The sequence below is a fragment of the Elephantulus edwardii genome, unplaced genomic scaffold (assembly GCF_000299155.1).
Source record: "Elephantulus edwardii isolate Elephantulus edwardi_28Jun2011 unplaced genomic scaffold, EleEdw1.0 scaffold00114, whole genome shotgun sequence".
In the NCBI taxonomy this organism is placed as follows: domain Eukaryota; kingdom Metazoa; phylum Chordata; class Mammalia; order Macroscelidea; family Macroscelididae; genus Elephantulus; species Elephantulus edwardii.
In genome coordinates this window covers 732,950-753,072 of record NW_006399864.1, presented here as the reverse complement: position 1 = coordinate 753,072, position 20,123 = coordinate 732,950, and the positions used below count along the sequence as shown (strand labels likewise).

General features: G+C 38.5%; 1 protein-coding gene across 5 annotated transcripts in view; it reads right to left on the bottom strand.

Moving 5' to 3' along the window:
* Positions 1-8,828: 8,828 nt before the first annotated feature.
* Positions 8,829-20,123, bottom strand: part of OXR1 (oxidation resistance 1) — a 325,904-nt gene continuing 314,609 nt past the window's right edge. For 2 of the 5 annotated variants that reach the window (XM_006892323.1, XM_006892325.1), the window contains 5 exons: positions 19,280-19,405; positions 18,173-18,325; positions 12,791-12,886; positions 10,368-10,441; positions 9,152-9,287 (listed from right to left, as the gene is read on the bottom strand). In XM_006892323.1, coding sequence (XP_006892385.1) covers positions 9,152-9,287; positions 10,368-10,441; positions 12,791-12,886; positions 18,173-18,325; positions 19,280-19,405 — 585 coding nt within the window. Of the gene's footprint in view, positions 9,288-10,367; positions 10,442-12,790; positions 12,887-18,172; positions 18,326-19,279; positions 19,406-20,123 lie in introns of all 5 variants that reach the window. The other 3 variants (XM_006892324.1, XM_006892321.1, XM_006892322.1) reach the window with 3 other exon arrangements.

Sequence of the window (20,123 nt, the reverse complement as noted above, 5' to 3'; positions counted from 1 at the left end):
GAAGACTGTGACACTGATATGCCAATCGTGGTAATGGGTACCCATGGTGGACAGTGTTGGCTGGAGCTTCCCGACTAAATCAAGCCTGGAAGCAGGAGCGGCATCCACTTCTGAAATGGCTTGCCTCCGGAAACTCTATGTACGAACAGTGCTCAGGCTGTTCGTTCATAGGGTCACTATGAGTCGTCTACGACTCGACAGCATCAAACAACAACAATAACAACAATTAAATATAATATTACATCTAAGAAGTAAAGGCTGGCAGAACACATCATTTTATCATTATTTTATAGGAAGAAACAAAGTAAGAACTATGTCTTCATTTTGGCCAAACTAAACATGAATTATTTTAAGTTCAACTTTGCACTACTGTATTTCTAAGAGTACTGTATTTATCATAGCAAAGGGAAGGCTGTTCCCTAAAAAGGGATCTCATTCTTGGAACAATGGCCAGTGAAAGAAAAGACCCCCACAGAGATGCATTGGCACAGTGACTGCAGGCGTGGGATCAGAGGTGAGGAGTGTAGTGCAGGGCGGGACAGAGCGATTGTTCATACAGTCGCTATGAGTTATACTCAATGGCACCTAACAACAACAACAATTTTTATTTTTTTAAATAAAATTTTATTTCAATTGTGATTTTAATGAATGTTTACAGAGAAGTAAGATTTTCATTCATTTATTCATTCATTCACTCATTCATTCATTGTCTATTTTACCCCCTCCCTCCCTTTCCACTTTGCCCATTCACCTTTTCTTTTTTAAAAAATATTCATTCATTTTGCACAATTATCTACCTCCTCCCTCCTCCCCCAAATCTTCTTTGTGACGATGTACCTCTTATTCTGGACTATTGTTATACATATAATATCTAACCATATATTCCTTAAAACAAACAGTTCTTTCCTTCATCTGTTCCAATGAAATGGTCATTATTCACCATTAACCTATTCTCCCTCCTAATCCCCCATGTTAGACCTGCTTTATAACAGTACTATGCACTATTCGTCCTTTTGTGACTGAGATACGTCACTTAGGATGATGTCCTCCAAGATCCCCCGTGCTCTGCAATGTTTTATGAGTTCATTGTTTTTTTCAGTGCTGCTTAATATTCCATTGTATGAATATACCATTGTTTTTCTATCCATTTGTTTGTATATATATATAATACAATATATATAATTTCTTTTTTTTTTTTTAATGGAGGAGCTCTACTGTGTATCAAGTTGTGCTCATAGCTGAAAGCCTACTCTTATTCTGGACTATTGTTATACAATGGTGGCACCTTGGTGGAGTTAAGATGGGCAACCTCCTTTCACTATGGTTCAGGACAGACTTAAGATAGTCGGTTCAAGTTTTATAGAGTTTTAAAATAAGATGCTGAAACTGTTAAAGTTCACTCGTCCTTGAGCCTGGCATTTACGGAGTTTCCTGGTAGGGGCTGGCGTTATTCCTTCTGTTATTATGACTGATCACACGGGAACACTGGCCCTAAAAGAGCCAACAGAGAGTAGTTATGTTCACTTTCATTCTGAGTGTAGAGCAGAAGTGGGGGATTCAGATTAACCTGCCTTCATAAGACTTCCTCAGGAAACTGGTCTCTTATGCCCAAGCCCTTAATGAATCATGCTGCTGACATTTTCATGTCAATGTACCACCCTTTGCCATCAACTTGATTCTGATTCACAGTGGCCCTAGCAATCGAGCTGCCCCAGTGTTTCTGAGGCTGTGAATCTTGAAGGAAGCAGTTGACCACATCTTTCTCTCTTGGAAAAGCTGGTAGATTTGAGCTACACATTTTAAGATTAGTTGTTGCTGTGTGCCCTTGAGTCTTAGCTGACCCTCCAGCAGGTTTTCAGAGGCAGTTAACTGCAGTCAGAATGCCAATCCTTAATCTATGGAGCTGTGAATTCAAACTTCATGCCTTCTGGATTGCAGTGCAGCTTCTCACCACTAAGCCACCAGAGCTTTAAGGTTAATAGCCAAGAGTTTTAACCATTATGCCACCAGGGTTTCTTATGGCACAACGAGAGAGAAAAACAATTCCATAAAAATCTAAAATATTCTGTATAGACACAGCTCATAAACTCACTGGTGAAGGAGAAAAAATGTGAAACACTTTAAGTTTCTTTGTGCTGAAATTAAGAACAGTTTATAAAAGTCATTACAAGAAAAGCATTAATGGTCCTGTCAAAGTGGAAAAGGAGTAGCTTGATAAGATGGCAAAGAAAAAAATTAACACTAATTTGTTAGTTTTCTGTTTAGTGAATAGATTCATAGGATTTTAAAACTTAAAAAAATTAAATGTGAATCCTTGTGCACATGGTAAAAAAAAAACTTAAAAAAATATGACATGGTTAACTTACTGAATCAGTGAAAGTTATTAAAATTGATTAGTATTGCATCACTTTCCTGTTTAAATAATATCAAATGTGACAAGACAGAAAATACCTGATTACTTTCAAACTGAAAGTTCATCCATCTTCTTACAGAAGAAAGTATTTATAAACTTGCATTACATAAACTTGCAAGCTAACCACTAATATTTCTAATGTAGAATATATTGTTATCATAACATTGAAACTTATGTGAAAATTTAAAGGCAACACAGGAATAAATACTGTTTTCTTATACTTGGTTTTTGTTTATATACTGCTGGTTTTAGACTGTTTTCCATGATAATACTTTCTTGTGCTTGGAATACAACAAATTATAGAAATGTGGGCTTTGATTATTGATGCAGTTCGTAGACAAAGGCTTCAGAACATTGCCATAAGATTCAGATTTGTAAGTTTACAGAAGCACAGAAGCACTGACAAAGAGTGGAGTAAAAATCCACTTTCAGAGTTCTTCACTAGCGACACACTCTGAGTGAGGTATGGATTCAATATAAAAAGCTCATTTTCTTAGAGAAAAATGCCTTCTGGGTGATGGGCATATAATCACGGTGTGTGTGTGTGCGTGTGCTGTTTTAATCTATAGTCTTGGTGCACAATGGTCAGAGCATTCAGTTGTTAACACAAAGTCCACCGGTTCAAACTCACTAGCCCCTCCATGTGAAGGGGGGGATATGTGGCAATCTGATCATATAGTGATGACTCGAAAAACATCCTCAAACTCAATACTGTTAAGTCAGAACCATCTCATAGTTGATGCACCAAGTGGGTTTTTGGAGGCTGTAAATAGCTTTGGAGATTGTCTATCTTTCGCCTGTGGAGTAACTGGTTGATTTGAACCACCAGACATGTTGCCTTTGGGCTAGCAGTGCACCTCCCTACGTACTAGGCCACCATCAAGATGTTGTTGTTGTTTGTTGTTATGTGCCGTCGAGCCGCTTGCGACTCATAGCAACCGTATGTACAACAGCCCTAGCCAGTCGCACTGTCTCTGACACTCCCATCCCAATTATTCCAGTCACTCAACCAATCCACCTCATAGAGGGCCTTCCTCTCCTGTGCTGTCCCTCCACCCTCCCAAGCATGATGTCCCTCTCCAAGGACCGGTCCCTCCTCACAACATGTCCAAAGTATGTTAGACGGAGCCTCAGAATCTTTGCCTCCAAGGAGCCACCCGGTTTAACCCTTTCCAGAACAAATCTGTTTTCCTAGCAGTCCATGGTATTCTCAGTACTCTTCTCCAGCACCACAGCTCAAAGGCATCAATTCTCCTTCTATCCTCCTTGGTCACTGTCCAACTCTCTGATGCATAACAAGTGATTGCGAAGACCATTGCCTGTATCAGACGCACCTTAGTCTCCAGAGAGACACCATTGCTCTTCAGTACTTTGGAGAGGTCCCTAACAGCAGACTTTTCCATGGCAATGCACCTTTTCATTTCCTGGCTGCTGGTGCCCAGACTGTTGACTACGGAGAAAAGCAAACTAAAGCTGTGTACAATCTCAATCTCTTCACCATCCATCCTGATGCTGCCAATTGGTCCAGTGGTGATTATCTTTGTCTTCTTGACATTGAGCCTCAATCCATATTGTAGGCTGCAGTCCTTGAAACTCTGCAGCAGGCACTTCAGGTCCTTTTCAGTTTCAGCAAGCAGGGTTGTGTCATCCGCATAATGCAGATTGCTGATAAATCATCCACCAATCTTGACCCCACATTTCTCCTCATAGAGCCCAGCCTCCCGGAAAATCTGTTCTGCATATAGGCTGAAAAGGTATGGAGATAGGATGCATCCCTGGCGTACGCCCTTCCCAATTTTGAACCATGCAGTGTTCCCTTGCTCTGTTCTGATGACTGCCTCCTGGTCCAAGTATAAGTTTCACATTAGAACGATCAAGTGTTCTAGGATTCCCATTCTTCTCAGAGTCAGCCACAGTTTGTTATGATCTACACAGTCAAATGCCTTTGCATAGTCAATGAAACACAGATAGACATTCCTCTGGTATTCCCTGCTTTCAGCCAAGATCCATCTAACATCAGCTACAATATCTCTAGTACCACGACCCTTTCTAAACCCAGCCTGGACTTCTGGTAGTTCTCTGCTGATGTGCTGTTCCAGTCGTTTTTGGATAATCTTCAGTAAAATCTTGCTTGCATGTGAAATCAGTGAGATTGTTCTGTAGTTTCCACATTCTGCTGGGTCACTTTTCTTTGGGATAGGAACAAATATCGATCTCTTCCAGTCAGTTGGCCAAGTGGTCGTTCTCCAGGTTTCTTGGCACAACTTGGTGAGCACGTTCAGGGCAGCATCTGTTAACTGAAATATGTCAATTGGTATACCATCTATTCCTAGAGCCTTATTTTTTGTCATTTCCTTCAAAGCAGCTTGAACTTCTTCTTTCATAGCAGCCTTAAAACCCAAAGTGGCAGTGCTGCCCTGCCCTACAGGGCTGGTATGAGCCAGAACTGACAGCAGTGGGCTTGTTACAGCTCATGGCTTGAAGATGGTGATCTCCTCCCATGCAATTAACTAACCGCCTGTGAAACCCACCGGAGGGTCAGCTATGTCGGTTCTCACTAGATACACAACAGCAGCAGCTCTGGTGGCCTAGAGACAAGACACTGCCCTGCAATCCCAAAGGCATGTGGTTTGAGGCCACCAGCCACTCTAAGGGAGAAGGATGGGCAATCTCCTCCCATGCGATTAACTTGCCTCTGAAAACCAGCTGGAGGGTCAGCTTTGGGTCGGTTCCGTCTTTATGGTACACAACAACGACAGGGGTGGGTAGAATAGAGAAGGGGACTATTAATTGCCTAAGGTGAACTTGGCGGTAGGGGGCGTGGGAAAACCACCATAGCGATCAATAGTGGTGATGGCTGTCTATGCAGAGTACAACCAATGGCAGTAACCTGGCCATCAACTGGCAAATGTTTTCTAACATTTATTTTACAACAATAAAACACAAGGGAGCTCTGGTGGCCTAGTGATTGCACTGCAATCTCAGAGTGGTTTGAACCCACCAGATGTTCTGCTGGTGAAGGGGGGGGGGCAATCTCCTCCTGTACCAGTCAGATCCGATTTGACGGCACACACACACAAAATAACAAAACAAAATTTAAAAAACTGAAACAGTAAAACACAAACACCCATTTTGGGAAAATGTGAAGTTTAGAAATTCAGGACATTTGGACAAACTCAAAAAACAAGGTAAATGGTACTCAGGACACAAATGAGTCAGTGAAAATTTTAATAATCGTCACCAAAATAATACACGACATATGGGAGAAACTATCAAAGATATTTACTGTTGGCAATTTTAAATCTCCAATAATTAGGGCTGCAAAAGTGGCTTCCAAGTACTGTTTTCTTTTTTAAGCTTTAATCTGAAGGTAGGTTTTTGCTCTGCTGAAGTATCATTTCCCTTTTCTACATCGGTACACGTTTGGTGCCTCCCGGCTTCTGTGAAAGCCCAACTGCCCCGCTGCTACACTCACATTGCTGCTGGGCTCAGCTGAGAGCACCAGGAGTTCGAGGTTTATTCTTCGCACAGTGCCCTGAACCACGATGCTGCCCTTGCAGCGGGCCTTCTGCATTTTCTTCTCTCTTCACAAACTTTAGTTCCCTCGGTGTCTAATTATTACCAATAGGTAAAAAGCAAAAACACCGTTGCTGCTTCTCATGTGGCATAGAATATTAGTGTAAAACAGAATTGTCAATGGAACACATACTTCAGGAAAGGATTATAATACCTCTGTTTTCGGATTCTAGGAGACCGTCTGGTCCATGCTGGAGTGATCCCTCATATGGGTATTTTTTTAAAGAAATATAAACCTGTCCTAAGGTCACAAAGATAGTTTTAAAACATTGCTTTGTTTTACCTTTCTACAATCTGTAAATGTTCTAAGATGGGTCAGATTTTTGTCCCGTTCAGATATTAGCCAAGCACCAGTTACTGAAAAGTCCAGCCCCCACCCCCTCACCGGGCCAGATCGATGCTGCCTTAGCTCTTCTTTGCTCTATCTGTAGCTATAAATTCTATAATCAATAACAATTTACAGAAAAATCAACTTGACTAAGCTATTCACTAATTATACAGGTAGTGCCTGACTTGTAACAGGGCCCCATTCTGAACCAGTGTCACTTCTGAAAGTAAGCTGAACCCCTAATTTTAACTCATCTGACATTGCATTAATAACCAAATACTGTTAATTCTAATTTCTAAATCTGTGCTTTCTTCCTTATCTTAATGCTACTATTCATAGTCAGGCCTCATAATTTCTCCAACTGGCGTATGTGCTCATCCCCTTGCCTCTAGTGTTAGGCTTTTCCTTTTTCCCTCCCTCCACACAGGGAGCCCTGGTGGCTGAGTCTGAGGCTCTAGCAGTGAGCTGCACTGCTAACCCAAAGTCCACACCTGTCTGCTAGGTCCAAATCCATCAAGGCTCTGTGGGAGGAAGATGGGCCCGCTCCTCCGGGTGACTTCCCACCCTGAGAAATCAAGGAAGGTGAGCCTGGAATCCATTCCAGCTCGATGGCAGTGAGGGAATCTGTTCCACAAAGATCTTCCTAAACTGCAAACTTAATCATGAGCCATTCCTCCACCAATGTTCCTAACTACTCTATGAAGAATTGCACACAAGAAAGTGCTTAATGATAAGGAGACACCCATGCTTACACATGAAACCTTTCACTAGAAAGCACTGAGCACTGTACTTTAAAACCTTTGGCTAACGTGTACTGCCTCATATACCACATGCTTCCACACCTTCATTTCTTAAATGGTGGTATTATTCGACCTGGGAGGCACTATCTCCACCACTATGATTATATTAATGCATATAATGGCCAACAAAGACAGCAGCACTAACGAAATACCGCACAGGTTATGAACATATGACACTCAAATCCAAACTCAATTTGGTATACATATATATTTAATTTTATTTGGTATACACCACTATGACTTTATTGTAACTGAAATCAATTACAGAATTTTTTTCCTTTCTTTTTTTTTTGGTGGTTAGTTAACTCCACAAAGACAATAATACTGCTGTGGAAGACCGAAGGGGGGAAAACCTGATATATTTATTTACAATTGCTTATATTGTAAACATTTAATCTATGTATTGTTACTACCTTACAAGAGAGATTTATATAGACCAAGAAATGATGCCCTGGATTTCTATTCATATTTAGCAATAGCTTATTATAATAGAACATCAGACTTTTTTTTCCCTTTAGCATTATTCTTTCTTTATATAATTATTTAATCTGTCAAAAGAACTAAATATATTCAAATGCTATACAACTAAAACTATGTAAGCCAACATATTTGGCTTGTAATTTCATTTTCAGAATAATTCAAAGTGCTATAAGCAACCTGGCAATCAACACTTTCTATAAGAACAAAAACTACTTTAATTTACAAGATAATATACAAGGTTTATTAGGAATAGCTGAAACTTCAGCACAAAGTCACTGTCACATGTATAACAGCAGGGGTTTTGTGGATCTTTGTTTTTATTTTGCATAACATGAAGCTTAAAATTTATGAGGAATTATTGCCACAATGGCTTATTATTGGCTGTCCTACAAAAGAGGATAAGAACTACTAATATAGTCTATCAGTTTTTTGAGGTCACTTGACAGTAAGTTTGCATATTCCACAAATCTACTGAGTTACAAGGTGTTTACTATAATCACTGCCCTTTTATAAGAGCAACTGCTAATGGTAATTAACAACATATACCACTAAAAAAAATCACAAAGTGTTGGGGTGTTCTTTTTTTTTCCCTTTTGAACAGGAATAAACTGTATTTTGGGAGCTGTGCAATGATGCTAAAAATAACAGAACTATAAAACAGTGTATCTGACACAATATTGAAGAAATATGCGTCTGTTTCATAGTTTCTATACTTATGATAATGCCCTGCTAAAGCTATAAATATGTAAATACTATGTTTTCTTCTTAAATATATTAAATCCAATAAAATAATCAAGTTCTCATTCTCCTTTGTCATTTTATATATCTTTTATCAGATACTTCAATGATGAAAACATATGCCCAAACCTACAGATCATGTGTACTGTGGTTCCTGCAAATAAAATTCCCTCAAATTTCATTTTTCAGAGAAGGAAATTATGAATACCTTTAAAATTAAGAGAGAGAATGTTGTAGTGTGAATTAAAACTAGAACTCAGTCGTCTACAGAATACACATTATTTTGGCATGTGGTTCTTATGTGTAAGAATAACTAAGCTGAACACATCCACCTGTGCCAACAAGTCACCCGTGCCAACCTCATAGTGATGCAGAAACACCTCTCTAGTCTCTATTCCCTTGGTGCCCCAATTAGACTAAGATGATCATGTGCAAAGAGTATTGTTGAAAAACAAAACAAAACCCCAAAAAAACAACAAAGTTAAGTTCAACAAAAGAGCACCATCCTGTTAAGTTAGGAGCTGGAGATAACGTGAACCAGAGATGAGGGGTCACTATGATCAAAATGATGCCAAAATGCTGACCAAACCCAAACTGTTAAGCTTTGTGGACCCCGGCCTTGGCCTAAACCCAAACAACATTGGGACAGAAACATGATTGAAAAAAGATAAACTCCAAAATGGTAACAAATGTGGAAACTAAATAATTTTTAAACACTCCTGACATGTTGTTACGTTGTATTGCTACTTGCTCTTTCAAATCAATGCATGTTCAAGGTTTGGGGCAATATCTTGCTAAGACAGAGAGGCTTCTATTTTATTCAAAAGCCCAAATTTCAATGTCTTGGATAAAGAAATCTTCTTTCTTGGAAAGTGTATGATTCCCGAATGTTTTACAAGAATGACTTCTTCCATGGTAGAGATCTCCATCGAGCCATAGAGCAAATTCTCCTCTGCAGTTAAAAAAAAAGATATTTATTCTATTATGAAGCAAGAGTGGCATTCACTTCCTAAACAACATGCCTCTAGGAACTCTATGAACTTTGAGAAATGATGATAACTATAGAAATGCTTCAGGTCTTTTGTTCATGGGGTCGCTGAGTCGTGCTTGACTTGACGGCAATCAACCACAACAAAACATTCTATTATGACCTTTAATTGTAAATGTAACATTTGAGCACAAAAAATCTCCTGTTGAGAAGGCTTTAAAGGGACAAATATTTATTATTCTCTACATTTATTGAAGATATCAAAAATTAGGAAAGGTGTGCACTGGGGTTATATTTTTTGTCCCTATCTATGCAGTTTGTATGCTGAGAAAATAGTAATCTGGGCTATAGGAAGAACAAGGTGATGTCGGGTAGAAAACCAGAAGCAACATTTTTATTAAGGCCCCATTTTCCTGTTTAAACAGAAATTAACGACCTCCTCTACAAATGAAAATACTACTTTGCTAAGATAGGAGATGATCTAGGAATGGTGCTAGTCTATGTTGCTGAGGCAGAAGAGCAATGTAAAGATCATTCTCCTCATCACTGAAGGAGTCATGCTTAAGGTCCTACTTGAAACACATGTATATATAATTCATTTGTTTAACTTTCGGTGTGCCTCTATCATGAGTCAGACATTGTTACACACTGAGAAACAAAAGGATAAATGACAAAACATTTGAAATAATGAGTTCGCTTATAATGTGGCAACAGACCTCCAGAGTCGCTAGCAATCATGGGATCAACCCATCCATAGAGTTAAATCAGTGTGTCTTCTTTTTCTTCAATGTAGTGGCAGGATTACTGAGCTAAAGAAAGCCCTGAAATGTTATTAGCTAACAGAATATGATTAAATTTCCTTATAAAGTTTTTATTTTGCCAAATATGAAAAGGCCTTAAAATGCTAAACTTTTTGCAAATATAGTTTGTCTCATACATACAAATAAAAACTTTAATGCCAAAACTTTCCGGCAATAATGTTATAAACAATCTAAATGCAGTGAGTTTTCTCAAAAATCTCAGGGTATTAATCAAGAGACTTACCCTCCACCACCAAAAGCTAGTGAATCCATGTCTCCTTTAATAAAAAACATATTATCTCCTGTCCACTTAAAGACCTATAACAAATATACAAAAAAGTAGAAAGCTTTAAATCACAGATTTTCAATGGAGAGATGCATCAATCTAGTACAGAGAGATGAAAATTACTATTATACATAATTGTTCGAACTTAAAATAGTTAACAAAACTGAGGCTGACAGTAAGAGGAACACGAACAAAGCTCAGGACAGAAAGGTCTGCTGATTTGAGTTTCAGTGTATGACTAAATCTACAACTAATAGCTTCAATCACAATACTTCAAATCTTGCTATTCCTTCACAAATACTTGTATAATTCTTTTTTCAATCTATAGGTGTCAAGAGTTGGTAATTATTGGATAAAAGTGAAGCACAGACAGGTTTAAAAAAATTATAGATATATACTTTTTTTAATCAAGTGACTTTTATTCCTTTTTCATTACTTGTTCACTCATGCACACTTTCCTCCCTTCCCTCCAATTCCCCTTGTATCACTATTGCCATACACAGCCATTAACTTTTATTTATAACACTAAACATGTAAACACACATTGATTTTATAATGCATTGATATAGTCAAACTCTCACATTTGGGTATAGCTTTGCTGATGAACATTCTTAAATAAAATATGTACATAATTCATGTATAATTACAAATTTGTTTCAATTTATTCAAGAGAAGTAAAAATTTAAAGAGCCTTTGAGAAATCTTTTAGATTTAGTAGGTGTTTACTCAAGTCAAATAAACAGCAATTTTTAGAAATTCCCTTTCCAATTCATTTACATAAACTTTCAAAACCATTTATATTTTCATAGTTACTAATATTTAATTAATATATAATATAGTTGAGAACAAGCATAACTGAAGGTTAGAAAATTTTTTAACAACTAGTGGGAATTGATGTGTAGGGAGAAAAGCTGCCCTCCTCCCATTCTACACTAAGTGTATCAACAATGCATTATGGTCTCTGAAGGCTCAGGTCTTCCTGGACAGCTACAGGCCTGGACGGCCACTGCCCTACCTGCAATTCCAATGTGACTTCCCTCCATTCAGAGGACTCAGCAGAGAGTTTCCTCTGGTGCTGCTTCTGAATCCTTCAATACTTTTTCATTCCAACCTTGTCTCCCTTCCCAGAAGTCTTTTGTTCAGGCTTTCTTATCGCCCCTGAATCCTGACGCTGGCAAGGGAGCCTGAGGGGGAGCTGGGTTTCATACTACAATGACCACAGTAAGTCATTTAATGACTTGATTTTAATTTTCATTTTGGCTTTTTTTATTGGCTATTTTTGGTAATGGGGAGCTCCACTCAACTCCCTGACATCACAATACCACCAAATTCTCCTACTTGGTTCAATACAGAAATTGTTTAAATACAACTCTTTTTGTTGTTGTTGTTTGATTCTTAAGACCAACTGTGTTGATTCCTTTTCTCAAAACTAAACTACAGTTTCATCTCCGAGGGAAGGTCTGACATGCTAAACCTCCTGGAACTTGAGATACCAGTACGCTCTCCATTGCTCTTGGGTTGGTTCCAATGTGAAGTGACCCTCCCCTGAGTTTCTGAGGCTTTCAATCTTTTCAAGAGGAGACTGTCCATCATTTTGTTGGGCTGGCTGAGTTCAAACTACTGACCTTTGAGTTAACAGCCTGACACATTTCACATTATACCATCAAGGCTCCTTTGAAATATTAGTAATGAGCCTTAAGTTTTAGAATAAGAAAGATACATATTCACTGAAATGAATTTTTACTTCATTGGTATGGCATATATTCCATTTTATTAAATTAAACCACAGTTACGATAGCCACACCAAGTTAAGGGGGGTAAAATCCATTCTTCACATTTTGGCTAAAATAAATAAATTTTTTAAATTTCTAGGACTTTCAGGATCAAACTTATTTACTCATAAATAAAAATGTATAGGTAGTTCATGATGATCATTGATGAAAAAATAGTAATAATTATGTATATTCCTTATTAAGCTCCTATAGGCCACCTGTTGTCTGTAAAATAGATCATTTTGTTTTTAAAAACCATCCTTACATTTGATGATCCCTAGCAGCTTAGCTCTGGTGAGCCGCACTGCTAATGTATAGACCATGTGTATCCTGAGGTTTGAATGCACCAATGGCTTTACATGAGGACGATGGGAAGTCTCCTCTCTTTATGATTTATAGACACAGAAAACACATGTTAGAACTGTCTCCATGGCAGCCAGCGGGAGTGGCTTGTTTTATTCTATTTCCATTAAAGCTGAAGTTCCAAGCTGCCAAAGAAAACGTTAAATTATCAGGAAAGGGCAGAGGAGAGCAAAATGAAGTGAGCACCTTGTCAAAGTTCATTACACCAGCTCTTTCTAAACAGACTATTGGAATAATTGTCCTTACCTCAAACTCTGGACAAAATGTGAACACAAAGGTCTCTCCAGTACCATAGAAGCCGTCACTCACTTTAAATGGCTCAGATGCTAATGCACCGAAAACCTAAGAATTAAAAAGGTGTTAAAACAACATCAACGTTCATTTGTTTCAGTAACATTATCCTATAATTTAAACAAAATGTAATTCTAAAAAAGATAGAATTGTTATTGTGTGCCTTCGAGTCAGAACCCATAGCTGACCCTCCAGTGGGTTTTCAGAGACAGTAAAACACACAGGAGGAGACTGCCCAATTTTCTCCTGCAGAACAGTTGGTGGATTCGAAACATGTGCCTTCAGGATTGCAGCTCAGCTTCTTACCACTAGGCTACCAGAGCTCTCTAAAACAGATACAGTGCTATCTACTTCAAAGTGATTCAAGGATTTGATTATAAATTCAATTTTGGCTTGCTTAACTAGCTACTTTCAACATTTGGACCAATAAGCAACACTATGATAAACAGGGAAAAGACTGAAGTTTTCAAGGATTTTTCTTTAACTTGGATCCACAACCAAAGCCATGGAAGCAGCATGCAAGTCAATGTACTGCATAGGCAATTCGACCAAAAGACCTCTTTCAAGAAGGAGGCTGCCACTTTGAGGACTACAATGCACCCCTGACCCATTCTACAGTATTTTCAATCACCCCATACAGATATGAAAGTTAGACAATGAATATGAAAGATCAAAGAAGAATTGATGTCTTTAAATCATGGCTTGGCAAAGAACAGTAAATACATAATGAGCCGCTAGTCTAAGAACTGCGTCTCCCATGGAAGCAGTGCAGCTGGGCTGTCTGTTAGGGGTGAAGGAAGTCAGATTTTGTCTCACGTACTATGGGCATGCCATGAGGAGGCCAAGCTCTGGAAAAATAGACCTCATAAATGATTAAATAGAACACCAATCGAAAAACAGAAGACTCTCAAAATGACGTGGACTGATGCAGTGGCTTCAACAATGGCCTCAAACGCAGCAGCAAGTGTGAGGATGGTGGGAGACCAGGCAGTGTTTCATTCTATTGTATACAGTGTCACCAGGAGCTGATTGCATTTAACACCATCTGTATTTTCAAAGAATTTTATCTTGTTTCTCCCCTCTACCCCCTAATAAAGGACAGAAAGTGAGAACTAAGAGAAAAAGAGAAAGCAAGTATGACAATGATGAGTCTTTTACCTGCAGACATATCCCAATGCTGGCCTCCTATTTTATAATTCTAGCCTCTTTGTCTATGCTTCAGATCTCATTCTAGAGTGGGTTATTCTCACAGGAGGTAGGATTAGAATAAGATACATTTTAAAGTCTTAACCTAACAAAAGGTATAATCCAAATCACCACTTTTATTCTCCTGGATGTGTTTATAGTCTTGGAATCCTATGTAGAGGAGTGCTCCTGAGAAGTTGGGTTCTTTCAGCTCTGGACACTGCATTTAAGCGATATGGCTGCTCCAACAGAGAGCAGACAAGTGACAGCCCCAGCCTGCAGGCACTGGGCCCCCTCATTCAGCAACTTCCGCAACCCTGTTCACTGGCCTACAGCATCTACAACTGCGTGAACCATTTTATCGGTGGTTTCTGCATTTCCTTGGGACCTCCCAGTAATTACAGAACCTACAGATACAGGTAGGAGTGAGAAGGCAGTGGTGAAGTGACGTAATTGATGTCAGAGACAATGGATTGGAGTAGTTCAATGGATGGAGTAGTTCAGAGAAGCCGGACATCTGGATAATTCTTAGCCTAAGAGGCACTTGTTATGCTTTAATCCTTGTAAAATAAATGATTTATGTAGTGGGCCACTCAGCTGCCCAGAAGTCAAAGAAAACATGAACATTACAGTTGTTATAAATGCTACAGACAGTCAACTGCCCTAGAGAACAATTTTGCCTAACAGAGGTCCCACAGGACAGACCCTACTGCCCTGGAAGGTGGCTGAGCTGACCGCTCCATCTTCCTCCAGCAGAGTGGCTGCTGGACCTTGAGGTTAGCAGTCTAGAATTTTAAACACGTCAAGGCTTCTCAGTTGATTATTTCACATTATTGTCAAGTACAAAGGATATCAGTGTCTAAAAAATGAAAAAAACAACAACAACAAAATCTTTCCATAGTTTTGAAAATGAAAAATGTTTATAAGAATTAAACATACAACCTTAAAGAGTTAGCTTAATGAGTGTCAGGACTTGCAAGTTGGTGCCATCAAGTTGAGTATAACACATAGTGACCGTATGAACAACAGACTTGAACTCTGCCTATCCTGTGTCATCCTCATCATCTCTGCCACACTGGAGTGCCCTGGCACAGTCACTGTGTTAATCCACCTCACTGAGTGTCTTTCCCTCCTCTGTTTACCCTCCACTGTTCCCAGTATGATGTCTTCATAAAATGCCTGGACCCTTCTACAAACATGCCCAAAGTACGTAAGATGAACTTTCACCATCCTTCTCTCTAAAGAGTATATTTGGCTGCACCCTCTCCAAGACACATTTGTTTGTTCTCTTGGCAGTACATGGGATATTTAATGTTCTTTTTCAGCGCCAAAACTTAAAAACATTGCTGCTACTTCTGTCATCTTTATTCACTGTGCAATTCTCAAATGCAAATAAAGTAATTGAAAAGTTCATGGCTTGAGTCAGGCACACCTTAGTCTTTAAAGTGATAGCCGTGCTGGTCATCACTTTAGAGAGGTCCTTAATGGTAGATTTTCTCAATGCCAACACTTCTTTAGATTTCCTGATTGCTGGTACCAAGGGTGTTAATTGTAGATCATTGACAATTTTTATCTTAAACTGTCATGATGCTATCTATTATTGGTCCAGTGGTGAGGATTTCTGTGTTCCTGATGCTGAGAAGTGATCCATATGGAAGGCTGTAGTCTTTGATCTTTTACAGCAAGTCCTCCTCACTTATAGCAAGCAAGGTTGTGTTATTTGCATAACACAGGCTGTTGGTGAGTTTTCCTCTGATCCTGAGGCCACTTTCTACTTCATAAGGAAGATACAGCACTTAGGAAAGCAACAATTTCAGGCTAGATAAACGTTCTATACAAAAAAGATTTTGCCCCTCATTATTAATAGTAAACTCAAGAGTCATGAGTCTGAACTATTCAGTCTTGCAACTTCACCACTTTGCATAATGCATAACACAGAGTAGAGGCCACAACAGGAAAATGCATGACTGAGAAGCACGTGCATTTCAGAGATTTGTGGCTAAGTTTCCACAGCATCTAACATGAGCAGGTATGTTTTACAGATTAACTCTACAGTCACTGTTCTCTACTGATAGTCTATCTATATAGCTTTAATTTCAAAAGAATGTATGATTAAAAAAAGGTTAACTCAGGTCTAAAAAAGCACACATGATTGAAGATACACTTCATTTTAATCAAAGTACAGCTCTCCTCACTCCGCCTCCTCTCTATATAACCACCTTTTCAAAGGAAGCCACTAACTGGAGAACACACATTCTGCCAAGTGAGGTGATGCGTTACTACTCAGCGTCCCATTTTATTTTTTTTTTAACTCACTATTATGTTTGTTTTGAGAGACCATTCCAAAGTACTGAAGAGCAATGATGTCAGTTTGGAGGCTAAGGTGCACATGATCCAGGCCATAGTCTTTGCAATTACTTGCTATGAATCAGAAAGCTGGACAAGGACTCGGGATGACAGAAGAATTGATGCCTTTGAGCTGTGGTGCTGAGAAGAGTGTTGAATATACTATGGACTACTAGGAGAACAAACAGGTTTATCCTAGAGAGGGTGAGACCATGCTGCTCCTCAGAGGAAAGGGTTCTTAAGCTTCATCTGACATACTTTAGAGATGTTGCAAGGAGGGACCAATCCTTGGAGAGGGAAGTCATGGTTGAGAGGATGGGGAGACAAAGCAGGAGAGGAAGACCCTCAATGAGATGGATTGATTCAGTGAGTTGGGTAATGGGAGTAGGTGTGTCAGAGATACGATTAGCACAGGATACAGCAGGGTTTAGGGCTGTTGTACAGAGGGTCGCTATGAGTCGCAGGTGAAAAGACAGCACATAATAACATTACATGTGAGATCTATATGGTAAGTAGCAGTAGGCACTTCACCCTAGTTCACTGCTGCAAATATCTCATCATCTTTTCCTATCTATATTAGCATTGGTTTGTTGTTGTTGTGTACTGAAGAGTTGGAACCGACCCGTAAATGACCCTCTAGCAGGTTTTCAGAGGCAGTTAATTGCATGGGAGGAAACTGCTCATCCTTCTTATTGGCTTAAGAAGTCAGAATTAATAGAAAATCTCTGTACATGTACAGCCAAGCACAATCAATAAGAGTGCATCTGAATTCCAAAATCAATCTCCATAATAGTCTATGTGTTTCCTACTGCCAAAGGGGCCCTTTAGAGTAGTGAGAGAAGATCTTCACCCTGAAACCCACAGCGTCCCTTTTCAGCAGGAAGTAGCTAAGAGAATACGCCGTCCCCTTTTCCTTATGAATCAGGGTGAAGTCTCTCTCAGGGAGGAGTGATAGGGAATGGCAAAGGATACACTGACAAAGAAGATTAATCAGAACTGGCTTTGACAAGCACTGTGGCATTTGGACAAGAACAAACTGGGAGGAGGGTAGAGAGAATAGTGCAACAATGAATGAGTGGAAGCCCAAAATCTCTGTAAATGTTTATGAAAATTAATAAAATATAATTATAGAAAAAAAAAAAGAAAATCTCACCAGGCTTTGATAATAAAAAAGACAAAGAATAAAAAGTAATTAGCCCTCCCAAAAAAGTAATTAATCCAGTGCCTAGAATATACAAAGCACAATAAAGGTATTAATAATGGTATTTTTAAAAAAATATTGTAACTTTAACCCTCCTCTTATTCTTCAGTGCTGTTAAGTTGACCAACCCTGCTATCTAAAGGACAAATAAATGCTTTTCTTTTCTATGCTTTTGTTGTTGTTATCACCTTCACAAAAGTATCTTCAACAATCAAAACTTTACTCATATTTCTACCCTTTTCACGAAGCTCATTTTTCTCTCCTACAAACAGAACTACACAACCTTTATTCTAAACATTTTTTCACTTTTCCTAGGTCTTACTATACTTAGCATATCTTACTCAGTAACACTGGAGCTCTTAAGTCTTCCTTTTTATCAGATAGTATATTATCTCCTTGAAGGGGAGAATGCTTAACTAGTCACCCATATATCCAGCCTCTGGAGCATTCCATAGTGCATTATATTTTTAAAATATTCAATTATTCTCTGTTAACTCTAAGAACACAAATAATGGTTTTTTTAATAGTGTAGACACACTGAAAGTTGTAAATTATACACTAAAATGTATTAAAAGGGAATATATCTACAGTTAGATTTTTCATACCTGGCCATCACTGTCTTTAATCACCATCAGCACTGGAGTGTCCAATCCTGTCATTGTTCGGTAAAGGGTCTTCAAGCTGGTACCATGCTTTCCAGTACCATAAACAAGAGTCCATGGATAACCAATTGTTCTTGGTGGAAGATGCTTGGTAAGCTTTCAAACACAAAACTGATGTTTACTTGATGGCTATTAGGAGTTAAATTGTGCCCTTTTGTTCCCACTTAAAAAAAATGCTCTGGGATCTTAGTAACTTTATCTGTAAATCCAACTCTATTTGCAAAGAGGTGTTTTCTTCTGTTATGTTAATGATGCCATATCAGATTAGGATGGGTCCTAAACATAATGACTTCTAAGTAACACAAAGAATAAAACAGACACAGAACAAGAACAGATGCTAAAGAAGGCCAAAGATGGCTGCTACTATTAGATGTTGAAATAAGCACCTCGGTGTGGGGGTGGGGGGGGAGGGCAAACTCTGAATTTGGACTTTCATTCTCCATACTTATGAGGAAAATATGTCTATTCTTTAAAGCCAGCCACCCGGGATATCTTTTGTTAGGGCCTATATTTAGAATACAAAAGTCAACTGGAATCTAATAGCACTTAACTAACATGTAAGACAAAAGAAAAATAATAGAAATGTTGTAGCTTTCTCAGACATACTGAGAGTTTAAATGGCCACTATACATATCTCTGCATAAAATATCACCAGGGAAAAACAGAAAAAAAATCATGCTGAACAAGAAACAGATTAGCAAAAAATACCAGAAACAGGGATCATCTTTGTGACTTTGTGACTTCTGTCTCCAATGGATAAAAATACTCAAAACAATGAACTCTGGAGTCAAGATGATCAGAATCATAAACCAAGTTTCTAAATGTCAGACCTATGTCACTTTGGACCAGTAAGTAACTCATCCTATTTCTGAGTTCTTCACCTACAAAATGTGCTTAACAATATGATCTACCTCATAGAACTGTTGCGACAACTAAATTAAATAATCCACATCAACTAAATCACTAGCATGTTTATTGCAAGAATTATTAAAGTTACCGAAATTTTATTTTGCCCAATTTTTCATTTGCACACATGTGGTTGTGTCTTACCTTTTCAATCTGATCTGGCAGTAAAAGCTCGCTGGGATCACTCAGGTTGGGTCGAAATACCTCAGAATCCAGGTCTGCTTTTACTGGAGCAACCTGCTTGGAATTTAAGTCTTCCCTTGTCGTAATCTAAAATAGTAAGAAGAGTGGCAACAGTATATTAATATGAATTTATGACACAATGTAAAAAATACTTTAGCCTTTTCTGAGAAATAAAATTCTGCACTGCAGAATAGATAGCTTTATTTTCAGGTTTTATGGGTAAAAGCTCCATCAAATAACAGCTGTGTATCTATGATAGAAAAAAGATTTTTTAAAATTCTAGGTAGTCTATTTTTCCTCATCTAATACAAGAAGAAAGGCTGACGATGAATGTTGTTGAATCCTTGTATTTCTGTGTGAAGGGAGAAAGATTCATGAAAACCTTAGTCCTTTGAAGGGTAAAAGTAAGCTAGCTAAATCCTTTGGGCTTTTAAAAAAATGTTATTTAAAATTTTTTTTTTTTTAAAGACACAAAATTTGCTGTAAGAAAACTTCCTAGGTATTTAAAAATTAAACAGCAGTGGAACCAAAAGTGCAGCGCTCTGTTCTTTCTAATATTAAGTCTATATATATATTGTTCTTATCTGCCATCAAGTTAGAAGAGATCCATAACTGACCATCCAGAGGGTTTTCAGAGGCTATAAATTGCACATCTTCTTCTCACAAAGTAGCTGGCGAATCCAAGGTATTTATTTTGGGGTTGGTACTGCAAATCTGCGTTATGCAGATGACACAACCCTGCTTGCTGAAACTGAGGAGGACCTCATGCACTTGCTGCAGAGGGTCAAGGACTGCAGCCTTCAGT